A 16,579-nucleotide genomic window follows, 5' to 3' on the forward strand; every position below is an offset into this window, starting at 1 on the left:
CTTTAAGGAGTAAGAGTGAATGTAAAGTTACAGAAAAACTTCAGTTATAGTTTCTTTAGTATTTTAATTCTTAATGTAATGAATAATTTATTAAATGAATAATTATTAGTTACAAATACAATTTATTAAATCTAAAAAAGCTTGCCTTCACTAATGCAGGTATCAAAAGAAAATTGGAACTTACGATAAGCAGCAATGGGAACACACAATAGAACAGCGGATTATCCATGGGCTTACCCATGTTCCAAAGAAGACAGCAAAACTTAAGACTGATCTTATAGATGTGGATCTTGTCAGAGGTACGTCCTACCTATTCATTTTATTATTTGTGGACATTTCTATGCCCATAGTAATTCTTACTATGCTTATGTCGTGTTAATTAAGTACAGTTACTTTCCATTTCTAGTTCTTATTTTTCTGTGACAGTGTTGTTATTAACTCAGTCAACTACTGCACTCAATGACTAGTAAGCACTCTCTATTAAAGTATGTCATCACACTGTAAAGCTTGAGGGGACTGTATGAATTGTTATTATTGAAGTACATCTGTAAAATATTTATTTCACATCAGTGCCAAAGAAACTTTTTTGTGGATGTGGTACAAAAATTAAAAATTTAAACTTCAACCTTCAAAATTAAACAGAAATATAGGAATCAGAAATTGAATGTAAATTAAGTCATAACCAAACTGATATAACTGTTACAAGGAATTCCAAAAGACTGAATGTAAAGTCATATCTTCACTTTTACTCAATAAGGAGAATAATGCAAATATTAAAACTCTGAGAGTTTGTTACAAAGTTCAGTCAACATGACTCTATTTTTATGAGTTATAAAGTAGATTGCTGTGTTAATCTAAAAACCATTTGGGACGATATTTTACATTTGAAAATAATAGAATTTTAAGATACACACATACACACTTGCTGGCCTTACAATCGTATTTTTTTTAGTTACTTTTTCATATATGTTTTTGATCATCAAAAAATTCTGTCTTAGATGGTTCCATTAAAGATGGGGGGGGGGGGGGTAAAGTTGTGATATGGACTGTGGCAATTGGGCAACAGCAATGCAAAGTTTCTAAACATATAAGGACTGATTTTTTTATCTACCAAAGTTTTTATTTTTTTTTTCAAAACAACAATATTGTCCAGAATGAGATTTTCACTCTGCAGCAGAGTGTGCGCTGATATGAAACTTCCTGGCAGATTAAAACTGTGTGCCCGGCCGAGACTTTCTTTCAGGAGTGCTAGTTCTGCAAGGTTCGCAGGAGAGCTTCTGTAAAGTTTGGAAGGTAGGAGACGAGGTACTGGCAAAAGTAAAGCTGTGAGTACCGGGCGTAAGTCGTGCTTCGGTAGCTCAGATGGTGGAGCGCTTGCCCGCGAAGGGCGAAGGTCCTAGGTCCTGAGTTCGAGTCTCGGTCGGGCACACAGTTTTAATCTGCCAGGAAGTTTCAACAATATTGTCCTCTTCAAAGTAGTTCCCGTCAGCAGCTATACTCCAGTAGAGTCCAGCACAGAAAGACTTCAGCTGGTAGGGCTTTCAGCATGTCGGTCACATTCGTTTGAGTGTTCCCCAGTCCCAAAATGATATCCTTTTAAGACATTTTTAATTTCAGGAAAAGGAAAAAATCATAAGGATGCAGATCAGGTAAAAAGGGCGACTGTAGAACAACGGGGATGCATTTTGAGGTAAATGGAACTGGCCACATGAGATGAGTTATTATATGATGCAGTGTCCTCTTGTCCACATTGTCCAGTCTCACTAACTTCACTTTTTTTCCTGAGCCTTTCAAAGATATCTTTATAAAACACTTGGTTGACAGTTTGTCCTGGAGGAACAGTCTCACAAGAGCAATCACATGTTTGACATCTTTGCCGGTTTTTGAAGTTGAAGATCTCCTTGAGTGAGGTTCGTCTTCAACGTGTTCTTGGTGTTCCAAAAATAATTTGTGCTGGTGAAAAACTTTTGCTCTTGATAAGGAATGTTTCCTGTAGGCCTGTTTCAACTTTTCAAAGGTCACACTCACAGATTCCCCAAGTTTAACACAAAACTTGATTTCGTAACATTGCTTTAAATTTCACTGTTTCATTTTTGTAACACACAACAAAAACACAACTTCACCGATTGCACTCTCAGAGAACATGTGATGGCCGTACAGAGCTGAGCATCTGGAAGGGATGGACACACTGGTCTACACAAGTAGAACAACACAGCATTGCCAGATCACTCGCAGTATTGTCAGTCTCATTACTTTTCTCACACACCTTGTGTAACATTATTACCTATTACAAGTTTGTTATTGACTACTTATTTTATTCAGTGATTCCTCTATGGTACACAAAGAATTGTCAGTCGGATTAATAAATAGGTAAATCCTCAGTGAGTATATTCTTGAGGAGGTATAATATGTCGTAGAAGCAAAAATACATTATACATACTTACAACAAAAAAGAGATAAGCTAGCGTTCTGTCCACAGATCCTAAGTGAAGTAGCCCTCAGAGATACGAAACAAATAATTCCAAACTCACCACACACACACAAAATGTATGCAAACTGAATCACATAAGATAATTCTTACGCTATTGTAGATACACCTCACCAAGTGGAGTAAACGGTGTTGGTAAAAGTTTTGGTGACAAGTAGTTCCTTTACGTTCTTCTCAAATTGTATTTTTTGGCAGCTAAACTTTTTGTGGTTGCTGAAAACTTTTTGGAAATGTACGTTTCTGAATAATGAACATCTTCCTGGGCCCAAGGAAGTGACTTTAAATCTTTATGCAGATTATTTTTATTTCTAGTATTGATTCCATGAACTGAGATGTTGATTTGAAAAAAGATATATTGTTTGTGACAAATTTTGTAAATTAATTGGGAAGGACTTTCTTGAACAGGTCTCTGCAGAATTTTCTTGCGTTTACATCTCTCATAACTCTCATTTGTGAAGAAATGTACTGTTGTCCTGTAGTTAATATTCCCAGCCACTTAAACAGATATGAGATATATGTGTGTGTTTGGGGGGGGGGGGGGGGGTTGTCCCAACACAGTTATAGTTAATTCCTTTTTATTGCAGTAAACAGTTTTTGCCTAAGCAATAAGTTGCCGTAAAATATTGTCTTTAGAACACTAGTGAATGAAAATATGCAGGTTATGACATTTCCAGAGTCATGTTTGTTGTTGTTAATGGTTGTGTAAAAAGTAGATGAATACACACATTTAATGTGTGTACGTTATGGTTGGCAACTTTTGAGCGTGCACATCCAAGAACTTAGCACTTTCTACCTAGAAGACCAATTCTTGTTAGTAGCTTTGTAAATTAGAGGATGCTTATTTTTAGCAGCACTGTCCTGAATGATCATTGTTTTTTGAAAGGTGAAAACTTGTTTACTTTTTGCCAAAAATTTAAAGCAACGTCATTTGTATAAAACTGGTGTATAACTTTTTAACATGGATTATTATTTCTTCTGTTGGTGTCCATTACGTAATATGACAACAATGGTTGTATCATCTACAGTAAGAGCTAACTGTGCTTCATGATCCATGTTATATGTCAGAGCATTAACATGGAATAAGAATTGTAATGTACTAGAATGTTTTGTTGATGTAATTAAATGCTTTAGACAAGACACAGATTATCTTATCAATTAAATGTTTTATTGTGTACTCAGTGAATGTATAAATAGTTGCTGTAATAAAATTGTAAAAGGCTTTCCGAACACCATGTATTAATATAAAACACAGACAAAGTCCTTGATGATATCTTGCTGGTATGAGCAAATCTAGTCATAGTTCTTGATTTTTTTTAAGCAAGTTGGAGCTCATTATTGTTTCTCTCAAGTGCGTACCCTTACTAGCTTTAGAATATACAAGATACGACACCCAAGATCCAATCCAAAGAGTCTGTATGGTAAAAAATGATTTGATGAAGTGGTAACCAGTCATGAGCAGTGTAGCCAACTGGTGTTATGACCTCTGCAGTATCCCAGTAATCTCTTGCAATCACATGTGATTGTACATTAGATTGGCTTTAAGAGGAAGGTGTAGCCAGACATTCAGAACCTTCCTGCTGTAATCACATAATGAGGATCTCTTATGAGTTTGATATGTTATTTTATTCCAACTAAGATACAATGAAAGCTGGTAATATGAACTATAAAAGTGTGATTGGTTGAATATATGATTATTGATCAGATGAGTTTCTCAAAACTCACATACGGAGAGATTGGCTGCTAGTAGGTGACATCTGTAGAATTATTATTCTTAGATTACATTACAATAATGGAAATTCCCCTGGATGGAAAACAATACATAAAATAAAGGAAAGACAAACATTATCCTGTAGCAGATCGATGTATGGCACACAGAAACACAGAACAGAAAACAGTATTCACACTAGCTTTTGAGCTCTTGCTCTTTCTTTGGTAAAAGTATGCACACATTCACACACAAAATCACACAGACATCCAAATGTGTACTCCTACAGTTGTGATGAGACTGATTATTGATTATGGAGAGCATTTCGCTGGGCAGATGGAAGTAAGGAGGGTATAGGGAAGGATGCATGAGACAAGGAGGGGGTAGTGGAATAGTATGAGGTAGGTCTTTCAACAAGTGACTTAGCAACTGCACAACAAGATAAACAGGAGTTCAAAGGGTATAGCTTATAAGAGACAGAGGGAAAGGGGGGGTCCCACTATTTGTTCCATAGTGAAGAGATCTTTCATGATTTGAAACAATCCAGAGAAACAAAATATGTAATACATATTTTCAAAATAATTGATATGATAATGTGCCTTCCGTAGGCTGTAAGTAAAATGATCCTCAGCCTTCCGTAGGCTGTAAGTGAAATGATCCTCAGCCTTCCATAGGCCCTAAGTGAAATCATCCTCAAAGATGAGAAACAAAAGTTACACACTTTATTTACACATTACTTAAATAGTATACTACAAACACTTAATGTGTAAATATGAAAGTGCATAAGAGAATTTCTAGACCATTATAGCCCAGCATTAACAAAACAAAAATAGTTTACAAGATTTACTCACAAAGACTAAATTATTGCATTGCACTAAGCCAAAGTCTGGTATTACACATGTCATGTTAGAACACACACACACACACACACACACACACACACACACACACACCATTAACTACATTGGTTGGTTTCACTAAGCAATTTATCAGTGGAATAGTAGGAATTGGCCACATATAAATCCTTGAGGTTTCACTTAAATTGTAGCGTATTAGTAAATTTTTGGACGGCTTTGGCACTATGGTAACACTGGTTCCCATCAGATCACTGAAGTTAAGTGCTGTTGGGCTTGGCAAGCACGTGGGTGGGTGACCCTCTGGGTCTGTCCAGTGCTGTTGGCGGGTGTGCCCAGTATCGTTGGGCTTTGTGAGGCCTGTTCAGATGGAGAGAGTAGTTTAACTGTTTATGGATACTAGGTAGTTATTGAAAATGAACATCCTTGGATAATATATTTCTAGACCAAAGTGAGTTATTTTATGTTTTTGTTACAATTCTCATTCTTAGTACCGATTATGTACACCGAGCTGTGGAAGAGAGGTGCATTATTTATGAAAAATATCGTGAAGGAGTACATATTCTGAGAAGTGTGGGTAGGACACCCAGTTCTTTGAATGAGGTGTTCTTGACTTCGTACCACTAACAATTTGTATTGTGTACTTTTTTAACAATAATTTCACGTGCTCCTTCCAACTGAATTTGTTAGCAAGTTGTAGAAAAATGTAAGTTAATGCATATGAGAAGGAAAAAGAAACCTCTAATGTTCAGATACAGCATTAGTAGTGTCCTGCTTGATACAGTCAAGTCTTTTAAATATCTTTGCATAATGATGCAAAGCAATTTGAAATGGAATGAGCATTTGAGGATTGTGGTAGGGAAGGCGAATGGTGAAATTCAATTTGTTGGGAGAATTCTGGGCAGGTGTGATTCATCTGTAAAGGAGACCACATATAGGATGCTACTACAACCTATCTTTGAGTACTGCTAGAGTATTTGGGATCTGTACGAGGTCAGATTAAAAGAAAACATTGAAGCAGTTCAGAGGCAGGCTGCTAGGTTTATTACTACGAGTTTCTAACAACACACAAGTGTTACAGAGATGCTTCAGGACCTCAAATGGGAACCCTGGAGAGAAGGTGACAGTCTTTTTGAGCAACACTATTGAAAAAATTTAGAGAACTGGCACTTGAAGCTGAGAGCAGAACAATTCTGTTGCCTCCAACATACGTTGCGCTTAAGGACAATGAAAACATGAGAAATTGTGGCTCATACGGAGATATGTAAACAATTGTTTTTCCCTCGTTCTATTTGTGAGTGGAACAGGGAAAGGAAATGTCAAGTAGTGGTATGGGGTACCCTCTGCCATGTGGTATAAGGTGGATTGCAGAGTATTGGTGTAGATGTAGAGATAGGAAGCAATCGTCGTATAGATGTAAAAAGATACCCTTTTCCAGTGGATCTTAGGAAGACAAAGTGAATTTTAAAAAGTTAGGTAGATCTTCTCCAAAGGTAAATTTAGCAACTGGTGCACATGGGACGAGGCTCATCAATTTGACTGAAGCTATGTTAATAGAGGCGGGTAAATGTCCCTGTCAAGTTACTAGAATATTTTATCTGATTTGGCCGTAGGAAAAGGTAAAACTGTCTCTAAATATTTAAACAATGGAAAATCCAGGATGGAATGAAACAATATTATGAGAAGGAAAGTTGCTACTCACCATATACCGGAGATGCTGAATCGCAGATAGGCACAACAAAAAGATTTTCACACTTAAAGCTTTTGGCCAATGGTGTTTGTCAACAATGGACACACATATGCACGCATGTGGGTGCGCGCACGCGCGCCCACACACACACACACACACACACACACACACACACACACACACACACTTGCAGTCTCAGGCAACTGAAACCACACTGCGAGCAGCAGCGCCAGTGCATGATGGGAGTGACGACTGGGTGGGGGAAGGAGAAGGCTGGGGCGGAAAGGGGGAGGGATAGTATGGCGGGGATGGCGGACAGTATAGTGCTGCAGGTTGGGTGGCGGGGAGGAGAGAGGTAGGGAGGGGGGAGTAGTGGATAAGGAGAGACATAGAGAGAAATAAATAAAAAAATAAAAAAAATATGTGGGAAAGGAGAGAAATGAGTGAAATTTAGAGAAATAAATAAAAAATAAAAAAGATATATATTTCTTATTTATTTCTCTTGATGTCTCTCCTTTTCCACTACTTCCCCCTCGCATCCTCCCCACCTCTCCCCTGCCTGCCACCCAACCTGCAGCACTTCAATTTCTTCCATCCCCACCATACTACCCCTCCCCCTTCCCGCTCCAGCATCCTCCTTTCCCCCACCCAGTTATCACTCCCATCATGCACTGGCACTGCTGCTTGCAATGTGGTTTCAGTTGTTTGAGTCTGCAGTCATGTGCAAGTTGCGTTTGCATGAGTGTGTGTGTGTGTGTGTGTGTGTGTGTGTGCGCGCGCGCGCGCGCATATTTGTGTGTCTATTGTTGACAAAGGCCATTGACCGAAAGCTTTAAGTGTGAAAATCTTTGTGTTGAGCCCATCTGCGACTCAGCATCTCCGCTATATGGTGAGTAGCAACTTTCCTTCTCATAATATTGTCTCTAAAGATTTACTTATAGAGTATGAGGGAAATTTGAGCGACCAATGTATGACAGGAGCAGCAAGTGAGTGGTTAATAGTATGGACTCGCAAACATGCCATTTGGCAGCTTGGACTTGGTTCCTGTTGGTTCCATAATTTTTTCTTGTATTTTACTCCTTGTAATGTTAAATGATTAATTATAAAATTTAAATATACTTAAACATTTCAATTTATACATTTAAAATTAACGTATTCAATGTAGTTACTAGTACTAGCCTTGTAAATCAAAAGGCTATTGGCCACCACTTTGAAGCACATTGTTGAAATTTTGTACGAGCCACCACTGCTGCATATAGACATTTTTTGCAAGTTGAATGACAGTGAATTGTCAAGGAACCATTTACTAATGTCGGTGAAATATTCATCAAAAAATTACATCATCAGTAAACAAAAGAAGCTTACCGTGTAGTAATGTTGCTGTTAAGAAGCCATTAATATATATAAGTAAAATAAGGATGCTAGTATGAAATCTTAGGACACGTCTTTCAATTAGTCCAACTTATGGTGTAGGCTAATAAGTTAATTATGACTATTTCTATTGACACATTCCATTTTCTATCAGATAGATATGATTTAAACTATTTTTCGTTACTCCCTGCAAGACCATGATATTCTATTTTATTTAGAAGGGTGCCTTGATTTATATAGTCAAATGCCTTTGATATGTCACAAAATATACTAGTAGCATATACCTTACTCTCTATGGAATTAAGTACATTCTCACTACATGTTAAAATAGCCATATCAATATCAAAATCGTATTGAAATCCTGTCCTGCAAGTCTCCTGACTCTGGCTTTTGAATGATTTTTCTGAACTGTACCCCTTTCCCTAAAGCTCTACCGTTGTTTTTCTTCACCCCCTTTCCTCCCCTTCACTCTTCTGCCAGAAGAAGGAGCCACAGGCTCCGAAAGCTTGTAATAGTTAAACCATTTTGTGTTTGTGTTCCCCTGCTGCCGCTTGGTGAGTAGATTTTTTATTTATCCACTTACGTTAAACTGTAGCAAATGTTGATTGTAGGCACATTGCTAAGAAAGTGCTTATGTGTTAACATTTCTAAACTTTTTAAGACAGCTGCCATAAAGTAAAGCTGGACAGAAGTTTGAATGTTACTGCTGTAACATGTTTTGTATATGGTGGTTTAACTTAAGCGCATTTCAGCCAGTCGAGGAATAGTCCACTGATAAATGCTACTAAACTTAGAACAATACTCTTTAATTATTGCATTAACTCTTCTAAAACCGTACTATAAAATATATACCAAACTAATTAATAATATATAGGGTGTTACAAAAAGGTACGGCCAAACTTTCAGGACACATTCCTCACACACAAATAAAGAAAAGATGTTATGAGGTCATGTGTCCAGAAACACTTAATTTCAATGTTAGAGCTCATTTTAGTTTCGTCAGTATGCACTGTACTTCCTCGATTCACCGCCAGTTGGCCCAATTGGAGGAAGGTAATGTTGACTTCGGTGCTTGTGTTGACATGCGACTCATTGCTCTACAGTACTAGCATCAAGCACATCAGTACGTAGCATCAACAGGTTAGTGTTCATCACGAACGTGGTTTTGCAGTCAGTGCAATGTTTACAGATGTGGAGTAGGAAGATGCCCATTTGATGTGATGTATGGATTAGCACGGGGCAATAGCCGTGGTGCGGTACGTTTGTATCGAGACAGATTTCCAGAACGAAGGTGTCCCGACAGGAAGCAATTGATCGGCGTCTTAGGGAGCACGGAACATTCCAGCCTATGACTCGTGACTGGAGAAGACCTAGAACGACGAGGACACCTGCAATGGACGAGGCAATTCTTGGTGCAGTTGACGATAACCCTAATGTCAGCATCAGAGAAGTTGCTGCTGTACAAGGTAACATTGACCATGTCACTGTATGGACAGTGCTACGGGAGAACCAGATGTTTCCGTACCATGTACAGCGTGTGCAGGCACTATCAGCAGCTGATTGGCCTCCACGGGTACACTTCTGTCAATGGTTCATCCAACAATGTGTCAATCCTCATTTCAGTGCAAATGTTCTCTTTACGGATGAGGCTTTATTCCAACGTGATCAGATTGTAAATTTTCACAGTCAACATGTGTGGGCTGAGGAGAATTCGCACGCAATTGTGCAATCATGTCATCAACACAGATTTTCTGTGAACGTTTGGGCAGGCATTGTTGGTGGTGTCTTGATTGGGCCCCATGTTCTTACACCTACGCTCAATGGAGCACGTTATCATGATTTCATACGGGATACTCTGCCTGTGCTGCTAGAACATGTGCCTGTACAAGTATGACACAACATGTGGTTCATGCATGATGGAGCTCCTGCACATTTCAGTCGAAGTGTTCGTACGCTTCTCAACAACAGATTCGGTGACCAATGGATTGGTAGAGGCAGACCAATTCCATGGCCTCCACACTCTCCTGACCTCAACCCTCTTGACTTTCATTTATGGGGGCATTTGAAAGCTCTTGTCTACACAACCCCGGTACCAAATGTAGAGACTCTTCTTGCTTGTATTGTGGACGGCTATGATACAATACGCCATTCTCCAGGGCTGCATCAGCGCATCAGGGATTCCATGCGACGGAGGGTGCATGCATGTATCCTTGCTAATGGAGGACATTTTGAACATTTCCTGTAACAAAGTGTTTGAAGTCACGCTGGTACGTTTGTTGCTGTGTGTTTCCATTCCATGATTAATGTGATTTGAAGATAAGTAATAAAATGAGCTCTAACATGGAAAGTAAGCGTTTCCGGACACATGTCCACACAACATATTTTCTTTCTTTGTGTGTGAGGAATGTTTCCTGAAAGTTTGGTCGTACCTTTTTCTAACACCCTGTATTAATGCCTGTTATCAGTAAACAAATTTCAGATTTCCATTGTGGTTTCAGAAATGAAAGATTTAGTTCAGACTATACTTTTTACACTTACACAAATAGTTTAATTTATCAATATACTTTGTTTACTTCTCCTTTGAAGTGAAATTACACAAACAAATATGTGTCACAGCCATGGACACCCGCACTGCACCCTCTTATGCCAACCTATTTGTAGGTCATCTAGAGGAGATCTTCCCAGCTTCCCAGAACACCAAGTCCCTAGTCTGGTTTAGGTTCATTGATAATTTCTTCATGATCTGGACTCAGGGCAAAGACACCGTATCTTCACTCCTTCATAATCTCAACATGTTCTCTCCATCCGCTCCACCTGTTCCCCCTCAACCCAGCGTACCTCCTACTGATGGCTCCATCCACACCTCTGTCCACATTAAACCCTCCAACCACGACACCAACAGAACCTCCATTTTGCCAGCTGTCATCCCTTCCCATCTATGCAACCTGGCCACCCAGGGAAGGTGTATCTACAGTAACAAGAACTCTCTTGCCCACTATGCTGAGGGTCTCACCAAGGCCTTACAGGCACCCTGTCTGTAAACAGATCTCCTGTGCCATTTCCCCTCACACCCCAAGAACCAGCTACAAAGGATTGCCCCCTTCATTACCTAATACCACCCTAAGCAGAACCACGTCCTTTGTCAGGGCTTTGATTATCTATCATCATGCCCTGAAATAAGGGACATCCTATCTAAGATAATTCCCACCCTTACTAAAGAGGTATTCCATTGCCCATCCAACCTCCCCAACATCCTAGTCCATTCCTATGCCATTCTCAATCCCAATAGCTTGCAACAGGGATCATATCCCAATGGAAGACACAGTTGCAAGACCTGCGTAGTCCACCCACCCAGTACTTTCTATACCAGTCCTACACAGGCTTATACTATCCCATGTCAGGTTGGGACACCAGTGAAAGCTGCCATGCCATATACCAGCTCTGCTGCAATCATTGCACAGCTTTTTATATTTGTATGTCTACTAACCAGCTGTCCACCAGGATGAATGGCCTCTTCCAAACTGTGGCAAAGAGCAAAGTAAACCACCATGGGGCACAACTTAGAGCTGAACATAACATGCTTGATTTCAATGGCTCCTTCACTACCCAAACCATGTGCATCGTCCCCTCCAACACCAACTTTTCAGAACTCCACTCTTGAAATTATCCCAGCCTCAACATAGAATAACCTACTGTCCCCATACTCTCCACCCAACAGTTTCCACCCCCTCTGTCCTATCACCTCCTCCCTTTTCGCATCTCCCACCGTCTTTGTGTGCCACCCCTTGACAACGCAACTGCCTGTCTTTCCCTTTACCCCTCCTGTCCTTTTTCACTCCCTTCACTACCACCACCTCCCTTTCCCACCTCCCTGTCCCACAGCCTCCTGATGTTCCACCTGTTGGCAGTCTAATGACTGCACACTCTGCCAGACAGCATTCTTCTCTCCCCCCACCCGTACATTGCTATCCCTTCCCTTTCCCCACTCCCTCCAGGTTGCCTCTCCCATTCTGCATGTCAGTTGCATTCTGGCCAAGCTGCCGTGGATAGCTGTCTTGTGTGCATGAGTTATCCTTGCTTGTTTCAATGACTGTGAGAGTGTTTCCTTTTCTGATGAAGGCTTTGGCTGAAAGTGGTTGTGTCAGTGCCTTTCCATTGTGCCTTAGTGCAATTCAGTATTTCATATTTACTATGGGTAGCAGTCTATCTTTTTTGTATTGTCAAATAGTTTTATATTATTCTCATGTCACAAACGTACATAGGTGCACAGTTAACATGTCATATTGTCTTTGACCAAAATTTGGCCACGTCTAGTCCATTTGTTGTCGGTTGATGGAGGTGTTGTGCAATATAGGAGGCTGGACACAGTTGACACTGAAGCATGTGCTGGACAGTCTGGACTTCTCCACAGTGAAACTTAATATTGTTAAACCTTGATCCACCCACTCCTGATCTCAGCCTACTCAAAGATTTCCATTTCATCCATTCCTCATCATGTCCTGGAGGCAGAGTTTCAGGAACTCTTTCCAGCCAGAGGTAAGGGAAGTCTTATCCCTCCAAAGTTGCACCCTGGACTTGTCAGTGGTGATAGTACTGACCTTTGATGTTCTAAGGAAATTCTTCTTTGACTTCAATCTCTGTGAATGCGGTTTATGCCCATACAGAGGATGGGTTTGTTTTTGTTTCACTTTCTTTCGTTCCTTATTCATCACAATTTCTCTTCGAATGGGAGGTGGTGCTATTCCACAAGGTGGTAAATCCATTTGACAGTAGTAGATTTCAAACAACCTGTTATAATTTTGCAGGTGTCGTTGAGATCTATGTCTACCTGTTTGGCACGTGATGAATTATACCGAACAGGGCAAGTGCACTCTGCTGCAGAACAAGCTAATGCAAGAGCAGAGGTACATTTAGTTTCAGGTTGACTGCCCCACTGTGATCCAGCCAATTTTCTTAACAGATTGTTCCTGGTGGCAACTTGCAATTCATGCAGTATCTCTTGAAAGTAAGAGATCTGTCCAGTGTCATTCCAAGGTATTTTGGAGTGTAGCATTGTTTTAGCTCAACTCTTGACCATACTGTCATCAACTTATGAGTAAATTCCCTACTTCTCAAATGAACAGCATACACCTGAGTCTTTGAGGGGTTTGCTTTAAGCCGATTTGTGCTATAGTATCTTGGTAGATCTTAAACGTCTTTGTGAGGGTGTTCTCCACTGATTCAAAGTCTGAGTTCTGAATGGCAAGAGCAAGGTCATCAGTGTACAAGAAACTCCTGGTGATGGGTGCTGTAGGTTGGTCATTTGTATGCATGTTGAATAGGATTGGAACCGACACACTTGGTTGGGGAAGACAGTTTTTCTTTAGTTTCCATCGACTGTGCTGTCCTCGAACGTCAACGAAGAACCTGTGGTTTTGGAGAATTACTGTGATGAACCTGATTGGGCTAAAATCCTTGGTCACATTGTGTACCTTGATTAGTAGTAGCTTGACAGTTTACACCAAAAATATCCAGATTGTCAAGTAGCATATAGCGGAAACATTTATTTTGGATATGAGCATCATGACAGGCTTCTCTGCACCCTGTACCGTATCTCCGCCTAACAGCTCTCTTTTGTAGCACCAGTATTCTGCTTAATAGCACATTAGCAACATGGCCCACACCTATGTCTCATAACTTATTACTAGGAAAGCTGCCCTAAAGAGACAAAGAAATGGTACATCTGCCTAATATCGAGTAGGAACCTCACAAGCACGCAGAAGTGCTGCAACATGACTTGGCATGATTCGACTAATGTCTGAAGTAGAGCTGGAGGGGATTGACAGCATGAATCCTGCAGGGCTTTCCATAAATCCCTAAGAATACAAGGGGGTTGAGATCTCTTCTGAACAGTACATTGCAGGGCACGCCAAATATGCTCAATAATGTTTGTGTGTTGGGAGTTTGGAGGCCAGCGGAAGTGTTTAAACACAGAATAGTGTTCCTGGCACAACTGTGTAGCAGTTCTGGACATGCGGAGTGTTGCATTGTCCTGCTGGAATTGTGTAAGTCCATCAGAATGCACTACGGGCATGAATGGATGCAGGTGATCAGACAGGACACTTACATACGTGTCACCTGTCAGAGCTGTACCTAGATGTATGAGAGGTCCCATATCACTTTAACTACTCAAGCCCCATGCCATTACAGAACTTCCACCAGCTTGAACAGTCCCCTGCTGACATTCAGGATCCACGGATTCATGAGGTTGTTTCCATACGCGTACCCATCCATCCACTCGTTATAATTTGAAATGAGACTCGTCCGACCAGGCAACATGTTTCCAGTCATCAACAGGCCAATGTCGGTGTTGATGGGCCCAAGCAAGGCGAGAAGCTTTGTGTCATGCAGTCTTCAAGAGTACACGAGTGGGGTTTCGGATCCGAAAGCCCTTATTGATGATGTTTCATTGAATGGTTCACATACTGAAACTTTTTGATGGCCCAGCATTGAAATCTGCAGCAGTTTGTGGAAGGGTTCCATTTCTGTCACGTTGAATGATTCTCTTCAGTCGTCGTTGGTCCCTTTCTTGCAGGATCTTTTTCCAGGTCACAATGATGTCAGAGTTGATGTTTTATCAGATTCCTGATATTCACGGTACACTCATGAAATGGTCATACAGAAAAATCTGCACTTCATCACTACCTCGAATATGCTATGTTCCATAATTTGTGTGCATACTATAACACCATGTTCAAACTCACTCACATCTTGATAACCTGCCATTGCAGGAGCAATAAGCAATCTAACAACTGTGCCAGACACTTCTTGTGTTACATAGGCATTGCCGACTGCAGTGCCACATTCTGCCTGTTTACATGTCTATATACTTGAATACACATGCCTATACCAGGTTCAGTGGCGCTTCAGTGTAGATACTACTTTCAATGACTGGTTAAGTAACTACAATGCACTGCTTTATTTTCATATACACAAAATTTATATGGTTTTCCCATCAAAGATTTTCATCCAAATACTGACCAATGAATTTACAGTTTTCATTGTACATATATGAAATTCCACAAATACTATCTATATATCTGTAGTATGTATGATTTGCATAATTTGAACCTTAGTTAACTATGAGCTTGTGGTATTGGCTTTCAAACCATGCTTACTAAAATATTTAGTTACCTCTGATTTTCCATGGATTACTGTCTTGTTGTCACCACAAGAAATGGAAATTAGAAGGTTGTACAATGTCATTTCTATGTGGGAGAAAAAGAAATGGCCCCAATACTGACCTTTGTGGCGAGCCCTGCTTTACAGGTTGGCATGGACTGAACATTGATTTTTCCCACACAATTTGATAAATTATAACTCAGCAGGGGATAAGTAGACAGAAGTTCAAGTAATGTGTGTCTAATACTCCTTGCCCTCCATTTCTGTAAGAAACACATAATTGACTTGGTCAAATACCTTTCTAATATCCAAAAATTTGCACACAGCACTCATATTTGTTCTTCATCTGGCAAGCTATAGAGCTTGTGCAAAATTCTTCAACAGCTGTTATGGTGTTGAAATCTTTCCGAAATCCACATTGTGTTTGTGCTGTAAGATTGTTTTTAGTGAGGAAGGTATTAAACTTAGTCAGCATCACTGACTCAAGGATCTTACTAATCACTGCTGTTGGTTGGCAGACGGATGTCTGATACTTGTACATTCAACCCTTATTTTATCTATTGGTATGACTAAACTTCTTTCCAGTGCACTGGGACATGTGTCTTTTTTGATGCCACAGTGAATGGGATACGTAATTAGTTTAACTGCTACAATGATACATTGCTGTATAGACCATCCCACTGATATACATGTGTGTGTTTTAGCTGCAGAATTATTTTGTTTATATATTGCTCTTTTACTGCCTCAGATCCAAAGCCTCTAACTGACATTTAACTGTGGACTGGCTTACTGTGTGGGTCTGAGTCCAGAATTATGTTACCAGCTGTGGGAATAAAATGTTCGTTGAGAATATTGCAAACTATATTTGGATATTGTATCAGTTGACTTCCACAGCTGGTATTTATTATTTGCCCTCTTGTGTTTATAGATGCTTTGTGGTACTTTTAATGAGATTGTTGGTGGTATTGCTTACATTTGCTGGCTTTGCTATTGCACAATGTGTGCTTTTTTTTGTAATATTTCCAACTTCATTTGACTCTGGTATACTATTCTTGGAAAATGCTCAGCCAAATGATTTGTTCAGTATATGTAAGACAGAATGTGAAAAGGGACCTCTTTTCAAAAATTTTGGATTTTGAGCTATTGTAATTTTTACAATTTGTGTTAAAAAAAATTCTCTCTCTACATCTGAGCGGGTTATGACATGTTAAATAATTGGCATGGAAAAGAGGTGTTGTTACATAATGCATTTTAAAGTTTCACTTTATTGCCATTGTTTAATTGGGCATATTTAAGAAGTAAATTCTGTG

General features: G+C 39.8%; 1 protein-coding gene across 4 annotated transcripts in view; it reads left to right on the plus strand.

The window, feature by feature from the left end:
- LOC126161668 (protein PHTF1) overlaps positions 1–16,579 on the plus strand; it is a 208,230-nt gene that overhangs the window by 39,496 nt on the left and 152,155 nt on the right. For 3 of the 4 annotated variants that reach the window (XR_007534942.1, XR_007534944.1, XM_049917664.1), the window contains exon 2: positions 160–299. Coding sequence is in view for 1 of the 4 variants with exons in the window: in XM_049917664.1 (XP_049773621.1) it covers positions 160–299 (140 nt within the window). In the remaining 3 variants the exon portion in view is untranslated. Of the gene's footprint in view, positions 1–58; positions 76–159; positions 300–16,579 lie in introns of those variants that run through there. The other variant, XR_007534943.1, reaches the window with a different exon arrangement.

The sequence above is a fragment of the Schistocerca cancellata genome, chromosome 2 (assembly GCF_023864275.1).
Source record: "Schistocerca cancellata isolate TAMUIC-IGC-003103 chromosome 2, iqSchCanc2.1, whole genome shotgun sequence".
Taxonomy (NCBI): Eukaryota; Metazoa; Arthropoda; class Insecta; order Orthoptera; family Acrididae; genus Schistocerca; species Schistocerca cancellata.